At 29.3% G+C, this 23,020-nt stretch overlaps 5 protein-coding genes across 5 annotated transcripts; 1 reads left to right on the forward strand and 4 right to left on the reverse strand.

Moving 5' to 3' along the window:
- Positions 1–32: 32 nt before the first annotated feature.
- Positions 33–458, reverse strand: OCT59_002473 (uncharacterized protein; the record flags this gene model as incomplete). Its single annotated transcript, XM_066144530.1, has 1 exon — positions 33–458. One exon carries the CDS (start codon positions 456–458, stop codon positions 33–35), a length of 426 nt encoding a protein of 141 aa, XP_065995686.1.
- Positions 459–520: 62 nt separating this feature from the next.
- OCT59_002474 (uncharacterized protein) lies at positions 521–1,303 on the reverse strand (the record flags this gene model as incomplete). The annotated part of the gene is made up of 1 exon (XM_025311155.2): positions 521–1,303. The coding sequence occupies one exon, from the start codon at positions 1,301–1,303 to the stop codon at positions 521–523; it is 783 nt and encodes a 260-aa protein (XP_025174553.2).
- Positions 1,304–3,009: 1,706 nt separating this feature from the next.
- Positions 3,010–3,325, forward strand: OCT59_002475 (uncharacterized protein; the record flags this gene model as incomplete). Its single annotated transcript, XM_066144531.1, has 2 exons — positions 3,010–3,174; positions 3,248–3,325. 2 exons carry the CDS (start codon positions 3,010–3,012, stop codon positions 3,323–3,325), a joined length of 243 nt encoding a protein of 80 aa, XP_065995687.1.
- A 5,976-nt stretch (positions 3,326–9,301) lies between these two features.
- OCT59_002476 (uncharacterized protein) lies at positions 9,302–11,777 on the reverse strand (the record flags this gene model as incomplete). Its single annotated transcript, XM_066144532.1, has 8 exons — positions 9,302–9,817; positions 9,884–10,272; positions 10,460–10,525; positions 10,598–10,939; positions 11,007–11,039; positions 11,121–11,223; positions 11,443–11,642; positions 11,702–11,777. The coding sequence occupies 8 exons, from the start codon at positions 11,775–11,777 to the stop codon at positions 9,302–9,304; spliced, it is 1,725 nt and encodes a 574-aa protein (XP_065995688.1).
- A 7,948-nt stretch (positions 11,778–19,725) lies between these two features.
- On the reverse strand, positions 19,726–22,096 carry OCT59_002477 (uncharacterized protein; the record flags this gene model as incomplete). The annotated part of the gene is made up of 7 exons (XM_066144533.1): positions 21,421–22,096; positions 20,573–21,347; positions 20,218–20,283; positions 20,106–20,153; positions 19,964–20,032; positions 19,818–19,886; positions 19,726–19,733 (listed from the first exon to the last, which is right to left on the reverse strand). The coding sequence occupies exons 1-7, from the start codon at positions 22,009–22,011 to the stop codon at positions 19,726–19,728; spliced, it is 1,626 nt and encodes a 541-aa protein (XP_065995689.1). The 5' UTR covers positions 22,012–22,096.
- Between the last annotated feature and the right edge of the window lie 924 nt (positions 22,097–23,020).

Here is a 23,020-nt window from a genome sequence, read left to right on the forward strand (position 1 = left end):
AACGATGGGAGAAGCGTTCGGAATGTCCATGTCTACGTAAAACGTTGAGTTTTATCACACCTATTTAGTGCATTACGCAGGAAACGACTTTCTTTGTTTGATGGATTCCAATCACGCAGCCAAATGAATGATCGTGTACTTGTTAAGAAATTTCGGAAATCAGCTGATATGAAATATTTTAATAACTCAGGAGTAGTTTGCACTCCATTCCGATATTGTTCTTTCACTCGGTTCAAAGTCCCCCTCATAATCCCAGCGTGACCTCTAGACATATTGTACATTACATTTTTTATGTTTCCCTCTATTTCGAAATGCATCTCACGTTGTGTTGCGGTGATAAATTTTTCTAGAAGCACTGAATACTCAGCTCGGCTTAGACGCAAATGGTCCAAACCTAGTGTTACTGAAAATGTTATGGGGGTAGAAATACCGTCCAAAGGTTTTGGCATACCATACATACTTAAAAGTAAAATACGAACTGGGGCATTGTTGGATGCACGAGAGGAATTCATTATCGCTTTTATGGTATTCCAGAAGAATTTTGCATATGGTATATCATTTGGGCCTCGTCTATTAAAATAGTAATTGGTTTAATGCTGCTAATACATTCTCTCCAAGATTTCCCAGTTTGTTGGATCCAGTACTGATCAAACAAATCGGGATCTGATAAGGATACTTCAGGACGTTCCAACAAAAGCATAGAAATAGCAATTACTTCCTCTTCAGGGTTAAGATTTTGCCGATACTTTTTCAGTATATATGCTAGTGTAGTTTTCCCAGAAGATGGCGGGCTACGTAAAAGAACGACACGTCCTCTCGTCAAAGCTTGATCTATAAATCCAAGCCGTTCTTCGGAAATAAAGGCAAACGCATCAGCTCCCTCATACGAAGTATCTTCAGTAGTTAGTTCTTTACCCATTGCAATATTAAGTCTTCTGAAATTCGTTGTAAGTTCATCATCAATAGAAGTATGAGATGGAACCCGTGGGAGTTCTATTATAACATGGATGACTTGTTCAGATGGTGTTTCAGGCCAATAGAATCCTATTTTTCGTGTTGCTCTCATTTTTTTAGTGCTTTTGTGACTACGGAATTCATGAATCACATCATCATTGTCATCCGGAAGGTCTACTTGCCATAATGTAATATTATTAAAATCGATATTAGCGAGATCGTTTGGTTTACTTTCTCTGATTTTTTGTTTAAGTACGCCAACCGACAGCTCCTGGCTAATGTCTATCGGAAAGGCATAATTGTCAGCAGGAAGGTTTCCTTCAATTAAACAGAAAAGGGTAATGATCATAGCGAGTAAATAATATATGTGCCATAATTCAATTATGGTATATCTGTCATACACTAGTGTTAAGGAGCCAATATTTCGTTCAAACAATCACCCTATGAGGTCGTACATGTATATGTTGATAGAGTAGACTGCCATACGAAATTGTAACCGCTAGGAAATTTCTTAACTCTAGTTTAAGTCCGAAGATATTATGACAACAAGTATGTGGAATGTCCCACATAGTAGTATAATAGATTCCTTTTTTACATGCCATCGCACCTAACTTTTCATAAACGATTATTAATTTACTGGGTTAGAGAGACAGAAATGATTACCAAAATTAATGCTTATCTTCGGTATTAAGATAAAATGCCTATGTAGTATACCAAAATAACTCGGTCAATATGCGGATTACTTGTTAATTTACCGCAGAAATATCATGTGACACTCTGAACATCTGTGTAGAGCGTCACATGACATGTGACACAAAAGATTCTGCGGTTATGTGGCGTAGTAACACGTAATTAGATTGTGAACTGAGCCACGGTCTCTCACATGACTTTTGAGACTGGGTTGTAACTAATTTTGCCTTGGTAGATAACTAACGACAAAATCATGTGCCCTTCGGGCTGATTCCTATGATCGATAATGTTATAAGGTAAAGACAGAAATCGACAAGATTAATAACAAAAATCGAGTGCAGAGATAGGCGTGTTACCTGTTACAGGAATTATTCAGAACAGTAGATCAAGTTTCGTGCCAGCTTTACGTTATCACGGGTGGAAAAAAATAAAATTATTCTGTCATATAACGAAGTGTAGTACCATAAAAGTACTGTGCATCTCTAAATTTTCTTCGTTCCCTAAGTTATTTTTTGTATATGTCTTGACTACTTCACTCCGAAGATCCAACGATAAAGCATAATTTACACCTGTTCAACTGTTATCGATAACAAAGATTTCCATATACTGTATATGCTATAAAGAACATAGTAATTTGAGCTAAACTAGCATGGACTGCGATTTTTTTCGAAAAACAGTTTCCTTGGGAAACAATCAGAGTTACGTGATTTTAATGATCAAAATTAGTTCTGCTGTGAGTAATACGGGTTAGTCTATTTTTTATACTAAATCTTTGTTCTTAGGGTAGTTCATTCATTTTTAAAAACTTGATTTATTATCTGTATTAGTTTGATTACAAAAAATGAAGAGGGAGAAAAATAACAGTATTGCGCAGCAGGATTGTCTTACGAAATTATAACTCAAGATAACCATTGACTTGTTTCAAGAGAAGATTCTTAACAGTCAAGGGGGTCTTTGTTGATCCATCTGTGTACGGGAAATGTGTATTTACTTATTTCAAAGAAATCGGAATATGTTATTAATTAATATCTCCTTAAATATCTTCAAGATTATTCAGGCAAAGATCAACATTCCGTTTTTTGAAGTCGTCGTAATCGACTAAATATTTGATAAACCATAACACTACCATGGAATGATGTTCAGACGAGTGTTTATGTTTCCGATACAAATAGACTATCGTAAGTAGGTGTATTTTCGTTTCTTCATCATTGTAAGATCTGTCTGACCAAGTCCAGCGCGCTTGTCATGTAAGTAGTAACGAGGAGGGAGTGACATTCATTCATCAGCCTGAAACAAACAAAATGTTTCCTTGAGGGACCCTTACTAACATCATCGCATGAATTGTCACTAAAACAGGCGAAAACGATGTCAAAGTGGTCAAATTCGAAACTAACCTCTAACAGAGATAGTGGGAATGTAGATAAGGATATCGAGTTCCTTCCAGTAGGAGAGAACGTCACTAAAGTGTTTCTTCTTCTTTTTCTTCGAGGGGAGGGTCTCGCTGCTGTACAATTCTATCTTCTTACCAAGGTACTTACACCTTTGCGTCTTTAAGACAGTTCATAGGAACAACTACATTCTGGACATTGTTGACGGCTTTTAGAAGAGAATCTATCCAGTCGTTAAGGGCAGTAGTAAAGAATTTCTCACTGGGTGCACGCGAGAAGCAATTCCAGTATAAATGTATAGGCCCCCTCGCATACGTTGTAAAGTATTGAAGGTGCGCACACCTAAATTGGCGTCCATGCAGACCATGTCTTGCCATCTGAAGCATCCATCTGAATGTAGCAAACGCAGAACTGAAGTCACTACTAAATTAGTTGGACGAGGGTAGACTCGACTTCATCGATGATAAGAAAATCAATAGGCTTGTTCTTAGAAAGAATAAGAATGCGGTGCAGGGACTCAACTCGAATGATCACACGAGGAAATTTAGATTAACTTATCTCGCTGGTTGTTATGTCTTTATACAAAGTTAAGTCAGAAAGTGCTTGTCGAAAAAGCGTCGTAGAGTTTTAGCCTTACCCAGACCCATTTTTCCCCTAAGAGAATCGACATAAGTATCAATGCTCTGGCCTGGGTCAATAACTGACCGTTGAATGCCATGAACACGAGCGCCAAAAGACCTTACCGAGTACTTTGCAGAAACTATAAAATTTTTTCCGATGTCAATATGATATTGATAAGATATCGTTAAAACACCAATATTGTAATCGTTTATATTCCTACATGAGACAGTTACCATTAAGTAACGGTAAAAATAATGGCGCATCACAGTTATCGTTACAATGTTATTATTACATTATTATACGAATCCTGAAGATATCACATTAGGATTTAATACAGTATATTTACAATGTCGCATAAATATCAAAACGATATATTAACAATTTTTTACTGAAAATTTATAATTTATTAAATATTTATATTATATTACAAATTATACCATTGTACTTAATTCTACTCAAAAGTTTAGTGTAAAACTATTCTATCCGCCTATAAATTGTTCTAATCGTCATACCTAAAAAATAATTGATAATACAATTGGATAAAATTTTACACATCTGAATCTATCTATAAATTATTATAAATTCGTCATATCAACTTTAAAAAGGGAAATTCTGATGGTAGGGAACCTGTCCGATAAAAAGTATTAAAAAATTATTTCAAAAACTAAATTTACAAAAAAAAAAAAAAATTTCTAAATTTACCATCAACTAAAATATAGGCCCGAGATCTATATAAAATAAGGATAAAACGTATTGTAAAATTTTGAATTATTATTTAGAAACTGGGCTGGATTCTAAAAAAAAAAAAGCATTAGAAACAAAAAGTTTTAAATATCTTTCTAAAACTCACAGAGAGTACCAAGTCAGAGATGGTTTCCTACAAAAATAGTGCCAAAGAAAAGCTTTTCAATACCTTAGATAATCTTACCAGACTTCATCACTTATGGTCCAAAAAATTGGTAATAACATTTTTTTTGTTTAAAGTTTTCGAATTTTTAACATCAAAATTTAATTCTCCTCATCAAGTTTCCATGCATTCAATATCTGAATAACCAAACCATCTACAAAGAAAAGACAACCATTAAAATTAGTTATTAAAATAAAAAAAAAAGAAAATAAAAATAAATCTTACCAGAATTCCACGCGTTCCATTTAAAAAAAAAGAAACAGGCAGTTCGATATATGACCCAAAAAAGGGATTGATAACTTACTCATCCAAAGAAAGATCTGACGTCTAAAAAATAAGAAAATGAAACAGTTTATTAAAAGTTTCATTAAAAGAAAAAATTTTAAAAATTTTGCCATTCCTACCGAATTTCCCACATGTTTTGAGAGTCAATCGTCTAAAAAAAAGAGAAAGAAGTAACTGTTCTTTGAAAGATAGATAAAAAATAAAATAAAACAAAATCCTGCGTCCAAAGAGCTGAAGAGCTGTCTTAATTAACTAATATTTCTCTTAAAGTTTGTTGAAAAAGAAAATCCAATATATACCCACACTACCATCATTTTTGAGATATTATGACTTACAATTAATTCATATTACGGAAGAGCACCAAAATATCCAAATAATATAAATTAAAAGTACATACACACATGAAAGGAAATGGTGGAAGATGGACGAATAAAAGAACAAAAGGAAGAGAAAGGACGAGGAAGTAAAAGGGAAGTAAAAGGACAGGTGAAAAAAGTGAAAAAAGATCAGTTATACTAGCAAATTGAACTGCGGCGGTTATTAATATTCTATTATCACATGATATCATGATGGCGAACTTGGTATCACCATCGGAGCTGAGGTTCCTACAAAAAGATAAAAAAAGTTAATACAAAAATGCTGAAACCGTTTTTTAAATAAATGTTTTGAATTTTGTTTTCAGAGAACTTGGAACTGAAGTTCTTACATTTTTTTTAATAAAAGTTTCAATTTTATTTCGATACTTACTTGATGTAGCTGCATTCCTACGAAAATAAAAATATAACGATAATATAAAAGTGTTTTTTTTAAATGAGTCCACGTTAGAATTGATTTCCTAAAAAAAAAAGTAAATAAAAGTTAACCTGCCAAATAAAAAAAAATTATAAAAAATTTTTCATTGAAATACCTTCTGAAGTCCAAAAAAAAAAAATTAATTAAAAATTCATCATCCAGTAGTCAACTGAATCTGCAAAAAGAAATTAGAGGAACATAACAAAATGTTTTTTTTTTAAAAAAAAATAAATAAATAAAAAAGTAAAGTTTCATGATGAAACTTTTTCTTTTCCAAACCATCCAAACTTACAAAAAAAAAGTTTGAAATTTCTATGATCTTTATGAAATTAATACATATCTGATATCTCAGTAATTGTTCGTCTAAACACTAAAATAAGCTGGGACCTAGTATATATAATAAAAAAAATCAATTATTTCAACCAGAATCTCACGTGTCCAGAGTCCAATCATCATCCATTGATTTATCGAAAGATACTTGGTCTTGATCTTTGAACGATGTCTTTATCTAATTAACAAGTTAGTTTGGCCTAAATCAACTTCACGATGCTCAACAATATTCCTAAGCTTAGAAAGGTACCTCATAGTCAATATCCTAAAAAAACAGAGGTAGCAAAATATTCCATAAAAAAATCATTTAAAAAACTCTTTCCATCAAAATCTCATCTCACACCGAAAAGTTTCCTAGAAAAGGAAAATCGAAATTTTGTAGAGTTCGTTGAAAAAAATCTTTGTTTTATTTACCGAAATTTATATTCAAAGTGATCCTTCAGTTGTCTAAAAAATGAAATATTTCATTAAAAGAATTAAATTCGAAAAAATATAGTTCCAATTTCCTCTTTCGTGCATCCAAGCCCATCTAAAAAAATGAAAAAAAAGATAAATTTAAAATATTTCATGTTTCGTTAGAATAAATAAATTAAAATAGAGAAAAAAAAACCTACTGAGAATGAAATCTTGCATGCCAAAAGAGACCTGAGGAACAATCTAAAAAAGAAAAAAAAAAAAGAATTGTTAGTAATATTTCGTTAAAATAAATTTAAGAAAAAAATTTTTTTTTGAAAACTTACGTCCAGGAGCCGCCTAAAGGAAAAAAAATCAAAATTTTATAATATTTCATTATAGAATTTAATTTTTTTTTGTGGGTACTTTTCAACTCTTTTTTCAAACAAAATATGAAAGAAGGAAAGGAAGGGAAATAGGAATAACAGAAAGGAAAAGTGAGTTAAAAAAAAATATTTTTTTGAACGAGTGAAAGAGGTTTAAAAAAAGTTAATGAAAGTTTATTTTTAAAAAGAAAAAAGCGATTGAAAAGGGAGTTAAAAGAGTTAAAAAAGTTTATTATTATTAAAAAGAAAAAAGAGAGTGAGAGGGAAGTTAAAAAAGTTAAAAAAAGTTTATTTTAAAGAAAGAAAAAAAGCGAGTGAAAATGAGTTTATATTAAAGATCAAACTGGATATCACATGATATACTATAAATAGAGGCTTCTCCGAAATTTATTTTAATGTTAATTATATTAATTATATTAAGGTACATATTTAAAAAACATTAGTTATTAATTAATACATAAATATTAAACGAGAATATTAATATTTACAATAAGTTTTTTAAGATATTTTTTTGATATTTTTAAAATACTGTGACAATACCTATAATACGCTTTTTCTATGTATATTTTCAATGAATTAACAATATTATAAAAAGAATCGTTTTGATGCAGCCAAAATGTCATGTGAAATCTCGTTGTGATACTGGATTAACGTCAGAACAATTCGTTAAAAAAAAAGGATCGTCACGTTACCCTAAATTTATCTTACGTATGTTTTAGTAATAATGTAACGATACTGTCACGGGAATTTTTTATATAGTTATTCTTATATGATTTATTTTTTTATAGTATATTTTATTTATTTATTTATTTATTTATATTTAGTTTATTTTATTTTTATTTGATATAGTTTATTTATATAGTATAGTTTATTTTATTTATATAGTTTATTTATACAATTTATATATATAGTTTATAGGAAATGTGGCGTATGGCTTGGTGGGAATCAATTATGGCTGTGATGGGCGATTCGTACAATGGACGATTTGACCGGAAAACGAGTTGTACTTTGGACGATTTGAATAACGGGCGAGTTGGCCAAAGCACTAATCGTCCTAAATTTTGAATAATATTTAAGGGAAGAAATTCCGCTGAGGTTTCGGAGAAGTGATTTTTCGATTATTAACACTTAGATAGAACCTTGGGAATATTACAGAGCGCCGGCAGAGGCAGTAATATTAGGAAATTCTTTTGTAATTGTTAATAAAGAACCCGCCGATCACTCCAATTTTATACATTTCGTTATTGTTTTTATTGTCAATTTTATTTCCGATTGTTATACATTCAATAAATATACATTGTTTATAAATCTATTGCTAATTGTTGATAAACCCTACCCATTTCCTCACGATTTATTGCCGATTACTGCCTATTGTTAGTCAAATTCTATAAATTAACCCGTATATATTTCTGTTACTGCCCTCCCGAACTACACAAATCGGTGGTAACAATACCTTTCAAAAATTCAAGGTTTCTGCAAAGTAGTTTGTTAGCCAATAGATGAGCAGTGAGACGAAGGGACAAAACCGGGTGTATGGAAGTATTTCTCAGGAACAACGTTGGATCTTACAGTGGAATCCAAGTAGTCTTCCATTTTTTAAAAAAAATCGCATTACTTTAAAAGGACAAAGGTGGGAGGATGCGGAAAAAAGAAAGAATAATGTCCATGAATAACAATCATAGAGATATGTGCCTATTGATGTGGAAATGTTTAGTAGAGGAATGTTAAGGCGAGTAGTCCTCACGAGTAGCGTATTGTACATTGTACATCATTTATGACCAAGAATTTAACGGCAAAACAACGCTACAACAAGGTAAATAACTGAATAATATTCCTTCAAAGGGAACAATACGTCATCATTGTTATGTTTTGGGAACATAAAGAGGATGACGCAAATGATTAAAGAGTTATATGTTGCTGGGATACAAACGACAAAAAGTCCAACGCCCAGCCAGGATAATGCGCCATCATAGAAGCTAGTTATTTTCTAAGGGTAACAATAAATAAGCCAGTGCATCTACATCACTCCATTAGTTTTGCATTACAAGCATCAGGGAAGTTCTAATCGATTCCATGTACGATTGTTTTACAACAAGAACGACACCATCACCAGGATCGATAGAGACCATAATATTTTAAATTCCTGATTGGCGTAAAATATTGATCAAATGTTAGATGAAATGTTAATCTATATCATAAAAAATAAGACCTGCATTCACATCATTAGTGCAAATGAAGCAACATGACGTGAATTTATTTCGTTCGTATTGCTTCTTGTTTGTCCAGAATATGAGCTTCCCGGAAGTCGTAAGAAAAGGCTAATGGATTGGGCTATAAGATACGATTATTGTTGTTACCGATGCTAAAAGGAGGATATTTACTAATAGGGAGTTGGCCAGAATGCAAGCTTCGTGCGAAATAAGTTTTTGAGAATCCGATCGTTTTCGAGATTTAACGCCTTGTAACAGAAACTAATATAACAATCATGTTATCGTAGGAAGTAATATTGTGTGGATGCAATGTCAATACCGTAATCCTTCTCAACACTTTCCGTTTCATGCCTTAAACTCCGAAATAACCATCCGCCAACCTTTGAAAGATTCATCGTCAGCATAAAGAAGAGTATTTTCATCCAGGCCATGATTCGATTTCTTTGTGAACTTGACAATGACAATTTTTCTATTAACAGTTTCCGCTTTCCATGTCAAGTTCGTCGGTTCTTCGGCAAGTTTATAAAGATATGTAAACTTGATCTCATCCCCGTCAACTTGGTATTGATTACGGTAAGGAAAAAACCTTTGGATTTTTTCAGCATCGGTTTCATCTAACTCTCTCAAGTTTTTGTAATAGTTATTCAATGTTCTAAAAGCAAGGCGTAAAGATTCGAAAAAAATTGTAAGCTCATCTATCCTTTTTCCATCATCTTCGGGATGATCCAACATTAGAATGAAATCGGTAAGTGGTTCAACTACGGGCTTTTCGAGATATACAGCCCCAAGAACGCAAATCCAAGGCCCCGCAATGGCAAGAATAATAGATGGGCAACAAGAACTATTGCGAATCTTAATGGTCTGTTCGTGAAAATTAGACATGAATAAATGTATGGCATTATTAATGTGTTACAAAAAGAAACGCACCTGTGATTGAGCCCAATATTTTGCATATCCGCACCCTCCTTGGATTGAGGGATCTTTCCCTCCTGCACCGATTTCGTTTTTGTACTCCCATAAAATTGGGACAGCTTTCTCTCCGAGCACTACATTATCAGTTAGTAGCACATCGTCATCGATGGAACCATTATTAGTAACAATAGATATTGGTTGGATCCCATCAAATAATGATGTAAAGAATGGTCGGAGTGCTTTTTGTCGGAAACCTTCATTTTTATAGATTTGTCCCGCTCGGTTGCAAAAATCTTGAACCTGCATATATCGCTCAGCCGGAATACTTAAGCTATGGTTGCGATAATCGATGAGAAACTGACCGAATACAGGATGGAAAAGGGATACCGGTGGCCCACTACATTCTGGAGGTCGTAGATTATATATTTTTAACGGGTTTTTATTACACTTTACCCAGTTTCCTGGGCACGCGGAAGTTTATGGGCAAGACATCTCACATATCTCTTTAATATTTTCGTCTTTCTCTGTAATATGTGTAAATAATAAATTATGAGAGATACAAACGGAAATGAACATTTCATATAAACTAACCTTGAAGCAACCTTTGGCGCTTGGAGACAACATCGTTAGATTCCAACTTTGGCGAAACGTAATCTTCTATTTTAAATTTGTTATACTGTATTTTATCTCGTTCATTGTACTGTTTATTCTATAACTAATAGTACTTACCGGTGGTAGCAGGTTTGGTAGCAGCAGGCAATTTTATAATAAAATTAATATTAGTCTCGGCAATGTTATCAAAGCCACTGCAAATTTTTGTTGCAGGAATTATCAATTTCCTCTTAACTTCAATGTTATCAAGTGTGATAACATTTCCCTCAGCTTCCTCAAATGGAACATTAACTTTCCATATTTCGAGGTTTTTTGCTTTTACAGTGTCGGGGGCATTAATTTTATTTCTAATGGCATCTTTAAGATGTCCAATGGTCTTGCTATCTAAAATGTCTACAGGAAAGGCTGCCTCAAGAGGGTCTTCATTAATGAGACACCAAATCGTTATGACTGCCGGAGCTGATGATGATAAAGATTAGTAAGAATGCTGATATTGTCATACTATAAAAAATCATTTTAATCTTACGCTCTTCTGTGGCCTTCCGTTTTCTATTGGGCTCTAATTGTTATTAAAGTACAAGTAAACATATTGTATTTATTAACAAATAAAATACAGAAATACAGGTAAAATATGACTTACCAGTGTGTGCGAGTACCCGATTTTCTTTATCTCGTTTTCTAATGTCTTCAACGACATTCCCCCAATATGTTTTCGACCATCGTTCGGTACGTTCCAACTTTACCTGTTGTGGAGACAGTAATTTTAGTGCATACTTTTTATAAAGGAAGGTACATAGTTGATTCCTCCTCCAGAATCAACAGACCTTTACTAACAACAAAGTTAGGGTGCCCGAATTGAAGACTTGGTTGGATACCAAGCAAACAAACCCGGTAATTCTCCTGAGTCAGACTTTTTAATATGAAAGTGAACTAGGAGTTATCCTTCCTTTGCAAGAATGCACCTTTTCCTTTAATGCTCCAAATGCATTTTGATCCAAAAGTTCCTCAGAGACTTCAAGAAAATGTAAAGCCCAGTACCTATCAAGTTCATTACAACTCATTGAAGAAGATGATGATGATGAAACAATGTCATCATAATGTAGGTCCAAGAACCCACGATATGAAGCTTTATCGCTTTTCTTCCTTAGATAGGATATAAGGGCTAAAAATTGAAAGTTAGCAAGAAGTAGGAGGTTATGAAATACTATTTACAAAACTTACCTTCTTGGCCAGGGTAGTACTTTTCGGTTGATAATCGTGATTTCGCTAATTCTATAGAATTACTGTCCGCACTCATGTTGTTAGTAGATTTGAAATTTTCTCTTTTTTTTTGGAAAATAAAATGAAGAAGCAATGGAGCTATTTATATTTATTTTAGTTATTAAGCTATCTGTTTATCTGTTTAGTAAATCCCTATCACCAAAAATAAGCTTATACGCGCATGAAAGTCCGATAATAGGAATTAAGCTATCTGTAAGCTTATACGCGCATGAAAGTCCGATAGTAGGAATTAAGCTATCTGTAAGCTTATACGCGCCTGAAAGTCCGATAGTAGGAATTAAGCTATCTGTTTATCTGTTTAGTAACTCCCTATCACCGAAAATAAGCTTATACGCGCCTGAAGTAGAAAATTAAGCTACCTGTTTATCTGTTCAGTAAATCCCTGCCACCTTAAAGTCCGATAGTAGGTTTTTTCAGTCCAACCCATTATTAACACGAAAAACGAAATAAGCTGCCGCACCTGAAAATGGGCTTTATTATTTACCGACGCACATTAACGATGCACGCCACACGGATGAATTTGCACACACACAAAACATACATATTACACATTAAAAACGTAGCATACACTCGAGTTCAAAAATCAATCGAAAAACACTTATTATTATTTTCATGAGAAAGGGCCGGCCAGCTAAGCAAAATAAATGATAAAGCAGGGTTTCAAGAGAGAAATAAAGCATAAATGCCTGCCGGCTCTAAACCTCTTGCTAAGCGTGAACGACAGTTCCTTCCCCGCTACTTAGCGTTGTCTTTCTAAGCATCTATTTTTTCTAAAGTTTTCACTTTTAATATGATTTTCACACGGTAAAACCCTTTATCGTATCTTTTCCAATTACTCCCATCTCAAATCTAAGAATATCAACCGATACAACAGCATACATCTGATCTAAAGAGTAATTATTTGCACCCTTAATCCTATCAAAGATGCCCAAAAACTGTTCTCGGATTACAGAAATGATATTTGCGAATTTTTGGCTCGATCCTGCAATCAAAAAAATGTTATTCAAACCCCCTAGACCCCTACCCCATAAAGCATTGATTATCAAGAATTTATCTTACCAGAAGAACCAGAAGAATCGGAAAAGCTTAAAGATGAATTTTCAGATTCATTGGTCGAATTAACTTCAGCTGAGATTCATTGAACTAACTTTGTTGACCAAAATCGGATCTTTAAACTACTGCGTAATGTTGTTTTATTTTTTTTTAAGATCCTCGATAACAACATAAATCTGGATGTAAAGGATTTCTCTAGGAACTAATTCTATAGCGGATTTTCTGCGCATCAGATGTAGGGATTGGAATCGATTCTACAAAAATCGAATCAATCGAAAATCGAATCAGAGTCGATTTAATCGATTATCGAATCGAACCTATTTATTGTGGTGCAGTAGCATCAATTGACATTTTATTTATTAAAAATGATTTATCAATGATTTGTATATGATAGTATACTGCCATACTATCGATTTTAATTATCAAATCTCTATCTATTAGTGCCAAATAAATTTTTAAAAATATGGCGCGCCGATATAGACAGATTGGTATTTTTTAAATACCAACTTTTGCTATTTTTTTTAATACCAACTCTTCTAATTTAAAAATTAGCAGGTCTTTTTTATTCAATAGAAGATTGGTATTTTTTATTATCATCTTTTTTCGTTAGCAGATCTTTTTTCGTTAATAGAAACATTTGTATTTTCTATTATTAGCTCTGTTGATCTTATTTACATACCAGCAGGTCATTTTTGGTTAATAGACAGATTCGTATTTTTTAAATACCACATTTGCCGTTCTTTTTAATTTACTATTAGTTTCACATATCACATCCAAATATATGAGACAGGTTTGACGTAATGGGAAATATAAAACGAAGAACACATTTTGTTATCAGTATCTCTACTATTATAATATCATTATAATATCATTATAATATCTCACCAGTATTTCCCCAAACATCTTAAAAATTTTTTCCTTAAAGAAATACGTATGCCGTGTTTCGTTCACTAAAAAAACCATATCCGCTTGTCATTTACTAAGTTATCGAATTAATAATTGTCCCTATTTTTTTATCGAATACATTTACTAAACAATTATTCGTCTTTACCATTAAGAAATTATACAACTGTAATATGCTAAATCATACGGGGGTATTACCTTTTCCATATCAGCACCGGTTTCGAGATAATCTGTACTATGTTCTAACAATCATGAATATGTGCAAGAGTAAATAAGTTTCCAACAAAATATAGTATACTGCAAGGGTCGAATGTTATATATATCGTGGAAATTATAAATGTTGTTTGTAATTTCATCCAATTCTACTAATTTGTTTGAACTGTAACAAGTGCGAAATACTAGTATTAACCTTTTTTGTATTATAACTGCAATATTGAAAACCAATTCTACATCTTCGTTTATCTCAAATATAACATGCTGATCAAGTTGTAATAGATCCAAGAAATTCAAACAACAAATGACTATTTCCGAACAAACACTGAATTACTATTGTTTCAAGCTAGATAAACTAACGTATCTCATAGTCGAAGAAGTTTAGAGTCTTTGGAATAATATTCGAAGGATAATTTTTCTGTCGATCATGGAAGAAATATATAGCCGCATCTACATGTGTAACAGTTACATGTGCAACTGTGCCCCTGACTTTCACGGCAACATCTTACTTATTTGTGAATTGTTATTGTGGATCAAATAGGGATTTGGTTAGAACCAGATAGTTATTTCTGCGCACAAGACATATATTTTTTCCGTTTTAGTGAGATTCCGAGTTGTATAACAAAACGGGATAACGGAAGATAAGGATCCCTCGGAACTAAAAATAACATATATCCATTTATAGTTGGCGCTTGATATCCTCACCTATTTTGGGAATAACTGCTGACGTATTCTACTTATTATGTAAATAGTGCAACAAGGCTAAATATTTAAATAATGAAGAAATAGCAAACTAAATATATCCTGAAATACGAAAAACATCGACACTAAAAAAGATGTTTCAACGATGAAAGAGAAAGTTTCAACTATAAAAACGATATTTGACACCATATACAGATCACGCTATATAGTTAATGATATCAGGTGATCTTCATTTTAATAGTGATATTCCTTGTGATTGGTTGTTCTGCTAATTGTACTATCCTGGAAAGGAAGGAAAATTTTACTAATTTGGTTAGCTCTTATGCGCTAAGTATAGGGTACGTTTTTTATATTATTGATATTGATATTGATATTGATATTGATATTGAATTGAAATTGAATTGAAATTGAATTGATATTGATATTGATATTGATATTGATATTGATATTGATATTGAGTTGATATTGAGTTCAATATTACGAACAATGGTTGTTTATATAAAAAAAAAAAATTGATCATGATCTGCAGCATGATCAAAATCCAAGAGATAACCATATATTGACATCAAGGAATTATGAATTGACTGGCCAAATATCTAAGAGTTAACTATATATTAACATCACGGAAATATTTATTATTCGTATACATTGTTCAGGAGGCTAATTTTTGTGATTATAATAGGAATTGAAGGTCAAAATATATATATATAAAAAAAAAATAGGGAAAATGTAATTGGCGACCCGGTAACCCTGATTATGTAATAAATTTATATTTTTTATTGGCTACACAAACATGATCATCGTGTCATCTGATAAATGTTTATTTGTTTATTAGATAACGATAATTTTTTTTTCCTTTTTTTTTATTGCAGTGCTATTTCGGCTTGAAAATGACTTTTTTTTAAGGCAATTTTTTTTGTTTTTTTTCGTTATTTTATTGTATTTAATGACTCTTTACTTTATTATTAACGCTAACTTTATTTTTTTCTTTAGATAATGGGATGGCTTCTTTTTATTTAATGTATGTCTTTCTTTATTACTTTTTATATCTTTCTGTTTTTATTACTTTTTCATTTTATTTGAAATAATACTAACCAGTCATTTCTTTGTTCCTTTTTTTATGGGTGGTGTTTTTGATTATTTTTTCTTCACTTTTTTTCGTCTTTCTATCGTTCTTTTCACTTCTTTTTTACCCTTTATTATTTTATTTCTTTCTCCTTTTTACTTCTTTTTTATTCTCCATCATCCTTTTATTTCTTTTATTTTTCATTATTATTTTCGCTTTCTTTTCTTTTCCTATCACCCTTTACACTTCCTTCTCACTTCCCGTTTGTTTACCATCATCTTTCTTACTTCTTTTTTATCTCCTATCATCCTTTTTACTTTCTTTTCACTTCATTTTTGTTCACCATCATCTTTCTCACTTCTTTTTCGTCTTCTATCATCCTTTTTTACTCCCTTCCTACTTCATTTTCGATCACCATCATCTTTCTCACTTCCTTTTCATCTCCTATCACCCTTTTACTTCCTTCTCACTTCATTCTTTCTCACTTCCTTTTCATCTCCTATCATCCTTTTTACTTCCTTCTCACTTCATTTTCGTTCACTATTATCTTTTTCACTTTCTTTTCATCTTCTAACACCCTTTTACTTCCTTCTCACTTCATTTTCGTTCACTATCATCTTTCTCACTTCCTTTTCATCTCCTATCATCCTTTTTACTTCTTTCTCACTTCATTTTCGTTCATTATCATCTTTCTCACTTCCTTTTCATCTCCTATCATCCTTTTTACTTCTTTCTCACTTCATTTTCGTTCACTATCATCTTTCTCACTTTCTTTTCATCTTCTAACACCCTTTTCACTTCTTTTACATTTCCCTTTCACTTCCCTTTCATCCTTATCATCTTATTACACTTTCTTTTGTCATTATTATCCTTTTTACACTTTTTTTCATTTCTTTTCTTTTCATCCCACGTCATTTCTTTTTGTTTCCTTTTTTCTTTCATAATTATTAACGTTATATCTTCTATTTCCTTTTTTTGCTTATTTATTAGCATTTTTTTCATTTTATCATTGTAATTTTTCTTTTTTTTTTTATCACTAGTATTTACCATTATTGTTAGTTTTTATTTCTCTAATCAATAAAATATAATCCACTAAGTGTATAATTTTATAGTTTTAATTCGTAATCCATGTACCAATCGGACCACCCCTTAAATCTGCATTTCCAATATAGGAATATCCACCAATTTTTAATCGAATAAATTGAAATTTTTAATGAAAAAACTTTGACATTTGCTTTATTTTATTAAAGTATCAAAAATAACTCTTAAAAAAGTCAAACTTTCACCAATAAACTTTAAATTTCTTCAAATCGTAATTTGTGTAACCATCGACACAAAACCGAAAATTTTTTTCACTTAATAATTTGAAAATAAATGCTTTAAATATGTTTAGAACTAATATTTTAAGATAAAATTACCATTTTTAAATTCCTAAAGATTGATTTATAAAAGTTTCATATAGGCATTAAAAATGGGAAAATGGATTATTGTTAGTTAACCTTAAAATAGGAAATATTTTTACATTTATTATATCATTTTTTTTTAATATTCTATTAATATATGTCCAAAGTATATATGTGTGAATTTTGAGACTTCTTGCTAGTACTTTTATTAGAAAAAAAAATGATAAATAATTTTTACTAAAATTTCGCTAATTGATGATATTTAAAAGCAATTTGCAAAATTTTGAGTTTTGAAATACTTAAATTTATATTTTTACAAAATAGATTTAATCTCTAAGTTTTTTTTAAAAAAAAAATTTAATTGGTTTGGCTAAAAATTGACCGACTTTACTTTTTTTGGAAGTGGAGATTTGATTTTGCCGATCACTAGGTCCGATTCATTCGTGGATCGGCAATTAATATTGTATTTAACAAATAAAATTTTACTGTAAATAAAATATTCTTTAAAAATTAACTGATCAAAAATGAATCAGCCAATTAAAATTTTATTAAGTCATGTGATAGAGTCGCCATGGCGACAGGTCGCCAAATAATGTTACCCAAATATATATATCCGAATTAAAAATAAATATATTTGAATTTTATTAAAATATATATATATATATCCAAATTTTATTAATATATCCGAATTTTATTTTGTTAAAAAAAATACATATACCCGAATGGCAATTTCTATTTGTACACGGGGTGTTCAAACACGGATTTCCAAAAAAGTAAATTTTCTATGCTGATCATTAAATGTTGGCCAGAATTAAATTTAACGAAAACAGGAAAAAAATTAAGAATTTGTTAAATAAATCAAAATTGACATTCAAAATCAACTTTGACGTTTTAAGTAAACTTGCAGAACAGACAAAAATACACATATTGCATATTTCTTTTTTATTAAAAATTTTTTTTTACATAACTTTTTAATAAAGTCACGTGACACATGTATGAACACCCCGTGTAAATTAACATTTTTTCTACCCGAATTTATTAAATTTATTTATTAAAAAAATATTATACAAATTTATTTTAAAAAAAAACATTATATAAATTTATTTATTAAAAAAAAACATTATATAAATTTATTTATTAAAGAACAAAAGCATTATATATTAAAAAAAAAATTATTTATTAAAAAACATTATACGAGTTTATTTATTTAAAAAGCAATATATGATACAAATTTAGTAATTATTAAAAAACATTATATGAATTTAATTATCAAAAAAAAGTTATATGAATTTACTTATTAAAATATATATTACATGAATTGATTTATTAAGAAAAATTATATATCCGAATTTATTAAATTTATTTATTAAAAAAATATTTATTAGTAAAAAATTATATTAAAAATATAATACAAACTTAATTATTAAAAACATTATATGAATTTAATTATTAAAGAAAAATTATATGAATTTTCTTATTAAAATATATATTCCATGAATTGATTTATAAAAAAAATTATATATTACATGAATTGATTTATTAAAAACATAATATGTGGACATAGAATCGTCCAAATTTGATTTGAAATATCCTACAATATTAAGTTTTAATCATGTGAAATAAATTTTATTGAATTATTTTATTTTGGTTAGAAAGTAGAAACGAAAAAAATTTTTAAAAAAAATTGTTAAATGTTTTTTATAAATTAAAAATTCAAGCCAATTACAAGATTATTAAATCAAAATGCAAAAAAACAGTAAATTAAATTTTTTTAGATGAAAAAAAAAATAAAATAAATTATTTATTTATTTCAAATAAAAATTAAATTATATACTGTATTTATTACCAATATTATTGTTTCTGCAAATAAGTGTTAAAATTTATGGTATATATCCTACTCTTAGTAAGGGCCGGTCACCGGCCCTAGGGTATGACTCTAGTTATTATGATATACATTATCATACGTTGTACTTATTTTCATTTATTAAACCGTTAAAAAATAAGAATAAAAGAGTAATTTTATAAATTTTACAAGAGGTAGTGAATATTTATTATAAAATAATTATTTGTAAAAAAAATTATAAATAGAATTTAATTTAATTTTAAACTCTTTTACTTTTAAATGTAGAATAAATATATGTTGGTTGGTGAGAGCGTGAAGATGCGGGTATAGTAAACATGTGGTTTGAATCCAGAATTATCGGAATTATGATAATTCTGGTAATATCGGCCAGTTTGCAACAATTCATTCATATTAACGATCGCCGTTATTCTAATGTATTATTTATGTGCTATATTTATATATATTTCTTTGTATTAATCATATTTACCATACATGAAACATTACAAAATTTAAATTTAGTAATGATATACTTTAAAATTTATTTAATAAAAACGCGTTAGTAACTGTTAAGTTTACATATGATGATATTTTAGTAATATAATAATAGTATAAATAATATGAAGATAAAAAATAAATAAAAATAAAAAAAAAATAAATTATTTAAATTACAAACTAAGAATCTTGAAGAAAATCTCATCAAGTCATAGTGTTTAAATAATTTACGATAAGAAAAAAAAATCAAGTGTAATAATTTTATCTAATTTATATAATTCTTCTGTATCTAAATACCTAAAATAATGAAAAAAAAAAATTTTACGTTAAATTCGGTAATTTAAAAGGCAAATTTTAAACATTTTAAAAAATAATTCTTACCGTCAGGAAGTTCCAATTCATCTTGTTCTTCTGAATGAAGATTTGGATTGTTATGTGCTTCATCTTCATCTATCAAATGTAAATTAAAAATTAAAAAATCAAATAAAATAATTATTTCAAGAATTTAAATAATTGTTTTATCATACCATTATCATCAATATGAAGTTTCTTTATTCGCTTTCGCATTGATTCAACGATTTCAACCTTATAATCATCTAAATAATAAATCACATTTAACATTAATAAAATTAATAATAAAATTAACATACTTTAAATTATTTTACTTGCCATTTTTTGAGCTTCTTTTAAATATATTGGATAACTTTTTGCTGCTAACTAAATAATCATCAATATAAGTTATTCATTCATTTGATTATTTCAAAATAAAATATATAATTACCTTTAAATATGGTACTTGTTTTTGAAGTACTATTTTTCTTACTATTTGATTTATTAAAATCATCAACTAAAAAAAGCAAAATAAATCTATAAATAATGGCTCGTTACATAATATTTAAATGTAATTGCACTTACTATTATTAGGGATATGAAAATCATATGATTTGTTACTATGAAATGCTATAAAAAAAAATAACCATATCATCATTAATTTGTATAGATTAATATTTTATCTAATTTATACCTTTTTGTTCTTCTATTATTATTTAAATAAAAAAAATAAACACTATTAATTAAATATATTAATACACTCTTTAAGCAATTAACAAAAAGGTTAATAATAAATCAATAAATACCTTCTGTTGCATTTCTTGGTTCAGGAAGATTATCAAATTGATGAAGTTTACTTGTAAATAGCTTGCCACTGCTGGTATGATTTTCCATTTCAAAATTATTATTTTCTTCTGATTGAGTTAATGATTCATTTGATTTACTTTGATATAATAAATTAATTTCAGCTATTGTTTTCCAAAGTGCATTTATATCAGGTCTTTTTGAGGGATCAGCATTCCAACATTGTTTCATTAAATTTTTATATTCTAAAGGAGTTCCTGGTACAATTTTAGGTCTTATACCATTAACAATATTCATTGCAAGATCATAATCATGTTCATAATTATTAAATGGTGGTTGTCCAGATGAAATTTCCCACATAAGCATTGCAATACTATAAATATCAGATTTAAAAGTCTGTTCTCTTCCAATAATAACCTCAGGTGCTATATAAGGAAGATTTCCATATATGCTATTTAATGGTTTATCTGCAGGTCCACAAAATCCAAGATCACTTATATCAAATCTACCCTTACTAAATAATATATTTCCAGAATGCAAATCTCTATGAATTGCATTTTCTTCATGAATTCTACTAAGCGCAGCAGTTATATCAGTAATAATTTGAATTCTTTCTTTCCATGTAAGTTGATTATGATTTTGTTGTAAATATTTTCTTAAATCTGTATCCAGTTTATTCATTACAAGCATATAATTTCCATTTGATGGATCTTGTGTTAATCCATAACATTGGACAATTTGATTCCATTTATTGCTTATATTTAAATGTGATTTAGCCTATAAAATAAACCATTAAAAAATTTTAAACAAAAATTTATTTGTTAACTTTTTTAGTATTTAAATTACAAACCTCTTCAATCCAACTTTGGTTTGCATTTTCAACATTTTCTAATCTTTTAAGTACTACATCATGTATTCCAAATCTTTTTAATTGTTGTTCTTTAGAATCCCATTCAATAAAACACCCATCAATCCAGCCTGCTATATAAATTTCTGAAAATCCACCTTTTGTTAGGTATTCAATATTTTGTAGATTATTATATGGAATCCATTCTGGTATTAGATAAGGGACAATTGTTTTCATTTGACATTCTTGTATTAAATTATCAATAATATCATTTCCAGATGTCCAATTTGAAAAATTTGCTTTTAAATAATTTCGAACACAAATGTCACAATATGTTGTAGCTAAACATTTTTGGTTACAATTTTCACAAATTCTTTTTGTTCCTGAATTAAAAAGAAGTTTATTAAGATCATAATTTTTAGTTAGTAATTTTATTGCTTCAGATTTTTCATTTTCCGTAAGTGATTTATCATCAAGAATTGTTTGTTTTTGGAATTCATTTCTTTTGTGTATATCATCATAAATATTGTAATCTATTAATGCATATGATCTATTAATTGCATTATTAATTAATTTATTTTCACCCAATGACATAATGAAATACGTTATAAGGTTTTTAATTCTTTTATAAATATATTTATTAAAAAAAAGAAAAGGATGAAACCGGCGTTTTAACTCCGAAGTTATACAGGATTAAAATAGTAATGTATAACCAAAATGAATGTTACATAAAGCAAACATCATTGTACTACCTAAACTTACGCAAATCAAACGTACATGTTGTACAAAAGAAAAAAAAAATTACTAATTAGATAATTTAAAATCATTTTTCTCTTTAATGAAAATCATCAAGAAGCTATACTAATACCACACTTCTCAACTACATAGACGTAAAAGACTAATAATAAAGTATTGCTGCATATGCCACATACTAATTTAAAATTCCCAATGCTTTTTGTTTTATAATTTCAAAAATTTATAAGTATTACCATCCTTGTACTGCAGTTACAAATAAAAATTTTCCCACTTGATAATAGAATTTTTAGAATATTTTAAAATTAAATTATTTTCCCGTTCTTATCATCCTTGATCTGCAGGTGGTTCCGCTATCTATTTAATCAATCATCAACACATGGTCATCATGTGAGTATCATCCTTACTTCACCACCCGCAGCCATCTTCTTCATCAAGTCATCTAACCGTCTTCTTTACTCCATAAAAAGTTGAATAGAGTACTATCATACTGACATTCAACATTCTTGTTAACTTTTATCGAAATAGAAGCTTGAACTTTTTATCGTATATTTCAACTATTTGCGTAAATCATCTTTGGTCAATATTTCTCTAATTCCAAAAAAAAAAATTCAAAAGATATACATATATAACATATAATGAAAAAAATGAAATGATAAAACTTTAGTTTTGATAAAGAAAGACTTGAAATAATAAAATTTGTAATATTTTCATATGACTTTTGTCATTTTTTTTTTTTTTTTGACCATAAAATTTTGGTTAAGCGATCGAGGGGAAAGAATTTTTTTTTGTAATTTAAAATTTTTCATTGTGTTTGTATTACTGTAACTAGATTTATATTAAAAAAGTA

Source organism: Rhizophagus irregularis, chromosome 10, assembly GCF_026210795.1.
Source record: "Rhizophagus irregularis chromosome 10, complete sequence".
NCBI classification, from domain to species: Eukaryota; Fungi; Glomeromycota; class Glomeromycetes; order Glomerales; family Glomeraceae; genus Rhizophagus; species Rhizophagus irregularis.